The 8,034-nt window shown below is 33.0% G+C and overlaps 1 protein-coding gene across 5 annotated transcripts; it reads right to left on the minus strand.

The window, feature by feature from the left end:
• Nucleotides 1-1,518: 1,518 nt before the first annotated feature.
• On the minus strand, nucleotides 1,519-7,704 carry LOC108369888 (G-protein coupled receptor Mth2-like). 5 transcript variants are annotated; one of them, XR_001848575.1, is made up of 9 exons: nucleotides 7,681-7,704; nucleotides 7,424-7,580; nucleotides 7,167-7,352; nucleotides 6,837-7,088; nucleotides 6,594-6,765; nucleotides 6,310-6,504; nucleotides 6,109-6,232; nucleotides 5,597-5,673; nucleotides 1,519-1,653 (listed from the first exon to the last, which is right to left on the minus strand). XR_001848575.1 is itself a non-coding variant. In XM_017625098.1 (8 exons), the coding sequence occupies exons 1-8, from the start codon at nucleotides 7,687-7,689 to the stop codon at nucleotides 1,619-1,621; spliced, it is 1,083 nt and encodes a 360-aa protein (XP_017480587.1). In that variant the 5' UTR covers nucleotides 7,690-7,704; the 3' UTR covers nucleotides 1,519-1,618. The 5 variants fall into 5 exon arrangements, 3 of the variants coding, with proteins under 3 accessions (XP_017480587.1, XP_017480585.1, XP_017480586.1); XR_001848574.1 differs by having other exon boundaries at nucleotides 6,310-6,528; XM_017625098.1 differs by lacking the exon at nucleotides 6,109-6,232.
• Between the last annotated feature and the right edge of the window lie 330 nt (nucleotides 7,705-8,034).

Below are 8,034 nucleotides of genomic sequence, written 5' to 3' on the forward strand. Positions count from 1 at the left end.
CTTTCCGTGCTGCTACCATTTAGTAGGGCGGAAAAGTGTTCCCTCCATAATTTAATTACGCTCTGGACATCAGTTACTAGGTCGCCATTATTGTTCTTACAGGAGTGCGCCCCGGTCTTTAAACCTTCCGTAAGTCGCCTAACACTCTGTGGTAAAATTTTCGGGCATTCCTCCTGTCGTCCAGCATTTCAAGCTCTTCGCACTCACGTATTTCGGCCTCTCTCTTCTAAACCTGTCCATGAACAATATCCCAGATGTATGTACCTTTCTTCTTTGGTCTATTCTGGAATGAATATATAAATCTGGATCGTTCCAGTTACGTAGACCCGACTGTCGGGTTAAAGATTCTTGTTTTTACCTTTTAATCAGTTTTCTTTGCAGCTCAAATATTTAGTTTGTAGTTTACCTTTTCTCCGCATAAGCAACTAAGAGGTCCTGGGCAATAGCAATTTTCAACTTATGGATCAATTCTTACCCATTGGCCATCGTTGTGTCGTTAATCTACTACATTTTTGTTTGTCCATTTTGGCTTTTCACTGTTGGGGAAGCTTAAGTTTGCATATGTCAAATGGGTTTAATACAGCCGACTACAGTGCCTTCTCGATAATCGACTACATAAATACATGCATACATATGTATGTACATTGGGGTGATCCAAAAAAAAGTTCAAAATGTTAAGCTCTCCCTCCTAGGATTTTTCTAAATGGAAAAGAGAATACCTGCATTTGTTGTTAAAAAAATATACATATACTATATATTTAAAACTGGCNACATATGTATGTACATTGGGGTGATCCAAAAAAAAGTTCAAAATGTTAAGCTCTCCCCCCTAGGATTTTTCTAAATGGAAAAGAGAATACCTGCATTTGTTGTTAAAAAAATATACATATACTATATATTTAAAACTGGCTCAAAGCATATGAAGTTTTCCATGTAATTTATGTATATAGGGAAAAACAACTTTTTCGTAGAAATGGTATAGAATTATTGAAAATCAACATTTTTCCATCGGAGAACTCTGTTTCTCTTCATGAGACTTCCGATAATTATACCCAATTGTTTATTTTACAACTTTTTAATACTAGCGATTTTTTATGTGTGCGTCCATTACATTTTTTTTCGGTGTCTTTGGGGAACCCATAAAAAATAGTTAACATCCTATAGTTGCGGCGGATTTTAAACTAAACCTATGTGTCTTAAATAAAGGTGTTTATCTTTTTCATAAAACCCACTTTTATTGAAAATATACTAATTTCAATCGCTTACTTCTAATTTTATAAATTCTTACCTAAAACTTAACCTACGACATCCTAGACACCTACAAATACATAAGTAATATCTATATAATTTCTGTCTATTCAAATAAGTTTCTCTGCATACAAATCTCTTCGACTTCATACGAGAGTGCTGAGTATTCTTGGTAACTCAATTTTAAACATCTACGCAATTTATAAATTTATTTAAAGAACTTATAAAAGTCCAAATACGTAAAGCTAATCGCTAGTTTATTAAGTTGGAGGTATTCATTAGGTTCATTAGAACTTTGGTATTAATGTTCGTACAATAAATGTCTCTACAAATGCATACATGTGTGGGTACATAGTGTTTGCTTTGATCCTTAGTTCCGAACTTTCTGTCGACTTTCCAGATTGGCTAAGAAAAAGTGATAAAAAACATACAAAATTAATTAAATGTGCTTATACTATGATATTTGTTCATACATCGCACTACTTAAATTATGTGTTCATATCTATGTACATTAGACTGCATCACTCCCCATACAAAAAAAAAATCGGTACTGTTTTTCCATTGGAATAATAAAATCTATTATATTTTAAGACGTCCACCAAAATATTTCGGAAACATATTAAGATTTAAGCGAGCTGGACCGATTTGAAAATAGGTACCCCCAAAATCGGAGTTTTTTATGAATAAAAATAGTTTTAGATTTTTTTTTTAAAAAAAACCCCCTCAAAATCACAAAACGGTTTAAGCTTAAAAAAATTTACATAAAAAGATTTAAAAAAAATTTAAAAAAATATTTTGAGCGGAATCGTAATAATGAGATTTTTGACACAGTTTTTAAATTTTTTTCAAAGATTGGTATAAGAAAAACTTGAATAACTGAACCTAAACTATTCTGATTTAGACTTAAGAGGTGTCGGTGGAAAGGTATTTTCTCACCCTTTTTATTTCTTTGCTAATTAACTCATTCAAAGGATGAAAGAGAAAGGTAGGATGAAAAAGCGTCATTCCAAGTTGAATTAAGAATTGGTATTTGAAAAAAAGGGACACAAATAAAAATAGTGGGAAAATACCTTTCTACCGAGATGCCATAAGTCCAAATCAGAATAGTTTTGGCCCAGTAAGGTTTTCGTAAATCAATCTTTGGGAAAAAAACAGCATCAAAAATCTCATTATTACGATTCCGTTAAAAAGATTTTTAAATATTTTTACGCTGATTTCTTAAGCTTAATCTGTTTTGTCATCTGAGGAGGCTTTTTTCAAAAAGTTCTTTAAGAAACTATTTTCATTCTTGAAAACTCCATTTTGATGGACGTCTTAAAATATAATAAATTTTGTAATCCCGACGGTAAAACCGCAACTTTTTTTCGTGATGCAGTCTAATGTACATATATAAAACTTATAAGTAAGTATGTTCTTATCCTATCCGTTCAATAAGCATTTGTAATGACTTGGGGCATCTTAAATTGAGATGTTGTAGGCTATGCTCAAATGTTGTAGTTGTAATTTTTGGAGCTTCACGAAAACGCTTATTGCACGAGAACTAGTGAAGCGATTTCAAAGAGAGGTACGGCGTTTCAAAGACAAAATTCCAATCCTATCGACACATACATTTCTTTAAGTAAGTGTCCTAGGAACAACGGTAAATATTGGCTTATTTTGGGGTCAATATTGAGCATTTAAAGAGCTATAGCAACTTATGATTTGTACATACATATGTATTTCATTTTCGGTATATAGGTTCTCTGGAGCCATTGAAATACTTTACATAAATTCAACCAATATCGAGACAAAATAGGCAAAAAATTGTTGAAAAAATTTGCATATTTTTTTTTTTAGTTACCAAAATTGCCGAAACCCGCTCGAATGATTTTGTTTTTGTTTTCCTTAATCAAAAATTCAAGGCTTTTCCTTTCGCTTGATATATGGGAAGTTTTGGTTGATATCTTCTAAGTATGTTTATTTTATTCAAATATATGGGCACAAATGATTTTCCATACAAAATCACTTCGTCATCATTTAGGAAACACGTGCTTCCGCTGGAAGTGAGAGGAGGAGACAAAAAGTATGTGTGTGTAGGTATTTCGGCTTTTGAGTAACAGATGGCGCAATATTTACAACCTAATCTCCTATGTATGTAAATACATACATAAATATGTACATATTTTGATTTAAGTTTGTGGATGTATTTTTCTTTTAGTAGATAATCTAGGTATGTATGTACGTACATATGTATATCTGTGTTCGTATGGAACAGTAGCTTATGTCGAAAGGCTGGCTTTAGTATAATGCGGCATTCCCAGCACACGATTGCGAATGGCTCACTGGCGCCGAGCCGTTGATAAACTTTTGGCAAATAAACGTGCATAAATATTTCCGATACTAGCAAGTCAATATTCTTATTAAGTCTAATCAAAAAATTTTTTGTCGTTTAAAGAATGAAGGGAATGCCGCATTATACTAAAGCCAGCTTGCCGACATAAGCTACTATTCCATACGAACACAGATATATGAACGCATAATACGCGAAAACTTTTTCGTCATACCAGATCTGTACCGTTCGTTCGATTTTATAAAATGTGGTATGAAATTAAAGGGCTTGGCCTGTGGACTTCTTATTTTCTTTTTTAAAGAGTTGCCACCTGATAAAAAGAATGAAATTCAAATTATTTTTAAGTTAAATCAATTATTACACTATGAGTTTCGATCGAAATGGTTTTGAAAGGGCTTTATTTCTTAACTGTTTGTAGGAGGGTTGCCACCTGCTTCAAAAAGCAAATTAGGCTTAAATAAAGGCAGAAAACTGATATGTATGTCCTGATATGGATGTCAGACGAAAGAGGTTATGGTTTGAAAATATTTTGCAGAGGGTTGCCACCCTGTTACAAAGTTAGATTCAACATAAGCAATAGGTTAAATAAATTACTTCAATTTGAATATAAATCAAAATTGTTTTGAAGAAACTTTATTTTCAAAGTACATGTAGGAGCGTTGCCACCTGATTTTATAATTAAATTGAAATTGAATTAAGAGGATTAGATAATTTAAATATGTATCACAATACAAGTGCCATACGAAAAAGGTTTAACGAGGTTTTGGTTTAAAAATAATTTGAACAGGATTGCCATTAGTTAGTTAAATTAAATTATACGAAATATTGAAATATTGGCGTCAAAGAAAGGGCAAATAAGAAAAATTTAGTTTCAGCCCGTACTATAATTTATAGTATTGTACTATTTTTCCGGTCGGCGTACCATATACTGTTGGAAAAATATAGTACAGAAAAATACTATATTTCTTCAATTATAAATATGAGTATGTTTAAGTAATTTGCACGTAAAAATGTGTATTAAAATGGATGGCCTTTATACTGAAATAACGATATTAAATGAAATATTCTTTAAAGTAAAAGGTAATTGCGAGTTTATAATCAAAAAAAGAAAACATAACTGTGAAAGAATTAACAAATTTACTTAAAACTATTTTATTTCTACTCTCTATTCCAACAACTTCGGCATTCACAGGAAACAATTTTCCATCACTTAAAAATCGCGTTTACTTTTTCTTTTAAATAAAATACTATATATATTTGAAGTATACTATATTTTTTCTAATTTTTTGAAAAAGTGCTATAAATATATTAGAAAATGTTGACAACCCTAGTTTCTACCTGTGTAAAAGGTTAAACTCAAATTATTTAATAAGTCAAATAAATTATTAAAGTATGGGTACGAATTGACATTCGTTAAAAAGTTTTTTTTTCTTAATTTTTTTTAAGAGGGTTGCCATATGTTTTAGAAATTAAATTCAACTTGAATTAAAGGAACTATATATACAATTTAAATATGTATCGCAATATGTGTGTCAGTTGAAAAGGCACAAGTTGAAAGGACAAGGATTTGGTTTTAAAATATTTTGAATAGGGTTGCCACCTGTTTTAAAGTTAGAATTAAATTAAATTAAATATTAAAACATGACGTGAAAAGAAGGTGGTAAGATATCCTTAGTTTAAATAATAATAATATTAAAGAGGGTTGCCACCTGTTTAAAAAGGTAAACTCAAATAATTAAAGAGTGAAAGCAGTTATTAACAATATGGGTATCAAATCAAAAAAGGTTTAAAAAGGCTTTATTTCTGAACTGTATTAAGGAACGTTGTCAAGTATTTAAAAAATAAAGTTTAACTTAATTCATCATCAGGCACATGAAATATGTAGGTATCACAATAACAGACGCAAGCTGATGTTACATTTGATTTAAGTTGATGTGGATGTGCAGGAGGAAATCGCAATGTTCGAACCATTTGATAAAACACATAAAAATATTGAATACAATTTTTTCATTAACTTACTCAGTTCCATGGTCGATGCACTAGATTTGGTTGTTCGCCTATTTGATGACTGCATAATGCTATCCGATTTAAAGACTCTAAAACCAAAGCAAGTAATGTATGTAAATAGCATAGTTTTTATATTGGTCATCGCGGAATCAAGCGGATTAGATTGAAGAACGTATGTATGTATGTATGTATGCAAATCGTCGTTATCAATGTATGTATATAATTGACTTTTTTTTGGAAATATGTATGAGCTTTTCGCATTGATGGTGACGATATGAATGTTAAAGTAGTACCAAACATGCTGTAGTTTCTAAAATGTATATCAAATAAACACAAACACCTATGTATGCAAAATAGTATTTTCCTAAACATTTCATGCGATTGCAACCCACTTCAAACAAGAAAAGTAAAATTAGTGTGCTTTAAGGGAATAAATGTGCAGCAAGCCTAGATCCATTCGACCGTAAAAAACCGTTAGTAACACCATAACCAAATACGAAAACCGAAATCCTTTGTTTTTTTACCTATTCATTTACTCATTTCAATATCGAGGGAATTCCATTTGTGACAGTTTGCAGCGCTACGTCCTCTTCAGAGCACCGCGAATCAGCTGAGTCTGTGGTATCAGACCCCTCAATGCATAAAATTCTTCGCGAATTATTAAGTTTTTATTTCAAATATTGCCAATTTAGAAATAATTAGTAATAAATATTTTAGAAATTTACCTCTTCTTTATGAGTAGTAGCACCTTCTTCTTCATAACCAACAGCACAAATAAAATCAAACCCTGGGAAGCGTTGTAAATGTCGGCGAATGCGAAAAAAATGGCGTACTCACTCTTACTGCCAACAATATAGCCCAGCACTTCCAGTAACCAACCGATTCCCATAACAATGAACAATCGAAAGAAGAGCCATAAACTAAAGTATTTCATTAAATTGGTTCTTCCATGGTTGGTGAGCATACAAATACTCACATGAGGCACACGTTTCATTAAAGAAGAACTTACTCATTTTTTTGGGAACGCAAATGTCGCCTGCTGTCTTCGCCCTGAGAGAACATTTTCAATTCCTTTCGTATGGTGTAGATCCGCTCAGCGGTTAGGTAAAATATAACCATGTTGAAAACAATAAGCACTAGGCAGGGTCCGTAGAAATAAATCATGGCTGACCAGTCGTCAACTTCACGCGGAATTAGAGACTCAAAAGTTATGTGCGACTGTATGAATGTTTTTATTTACACGCGAACGTACCTTTCAACCAACAATGGGAATATCCTATACCGGACTTGAGTTTATTTGGCAAATCGGAGTACTGCAAAGCTATAGTCAAAACGGTCATCAGAGCCGGCAGACCCCAAGCGTAGAGAGCGTAGTAGAAGAATCGTTTTCTCTGAGTCAAATGCTGAACATTTCCTTTGGTGCCGCGAAAATTGTGCCAAAGATCAAAACAGATGACATTAAGCCAGAAAAATACCGCCGTGAGGAAATAGTACGTCACAAATCCTGTCGAAATATATAAAGAAAATGCGTTCACCAATTTGCTTATTTTCTAAATCTTAAAGCCTATAAAATGAAATTTACCAATAATGGCGCAAAGCAAGTTGTCGTAATCCGATTTTTGGATGTTTGTCACTACAATCATCGTGGTGCCAATAGCTAACGACAGTAGATAGCAAATTAAACATTTGGTGTGCAAGTTCCACAACTCCGGGATGAGCCAGTAGATCAGAATGGTCGCATATAAGAATGGAGCAGAAATCATCAGAACTGCGAAGAATAAAGAAATTCTCGTTCATAAGTATTTGATTTGCAAAGATTGCAAGTACACTTGCACCCACTTATCGTGTTGAGCATGAGTGTTGGAGGCTCCTCATAGGTAATTGGACAATTCATTGGATTCAGCATATATTTTCCATCTTCCGCCTCATATGCTTGCAGGCAATAGTCCCGTCTTGAAAGGAGCACCTGATCACTTGTGCGTAGCAGTGTGCCATTCTGTAAGACACGAACGAGTATATATATGTACATTTGTATGTATGGCTCCTTAACCCTCTAACCGGTAAGAGTGCCTCAAGGCAAGGATCACAAAAATCACCTTTTGCATATGAAAATGTAATTTTTCATTACGCAAGTGAGTTCAACGCTCTTGATCATATGTTTGCTGACATTTCTTTCTCAAATTAGAATGTAATCCGACAGGCCGTTAGTCCTCTGTAATCCGTTTTTTGCGAACAGGTGGAGGAGATCGTGTTTTCGTATTAAAAAATTTCTGATTTTCAGCATCGAAAATTTTTATTGTGGAGAAGTTCTTTTAACTCAAGAATTTTATTCCCGTAAAGTTTTAGTCATAAGCTTCACGATTTTATGTCTACGGTGTTGAAAATAGTTGGATTTTATGTTCTATAGCAAAAAATCTAAGTGTGCCTCAAGGCACTCTTGTCGTTCGGCG

Source organism: Rhagoletis zephyria, unplaced genomic scaffold, assembly GCF_001687245.7.
Source record: "Rhagoletis zephyria isolate East Lansing unplaced genomic scaffold, Rhagoletis_zephyria_1.1 Rzeph_scaffold_03892, whole genome shotgun sequence".
Taxonomy (NCBI): domain Eukaryota; kingdom Metazoa; phylum Arthropoda; class Insecta; order Diptera; family Tephritidae; genus Rhagoletis; species Rhagoletis zephyria.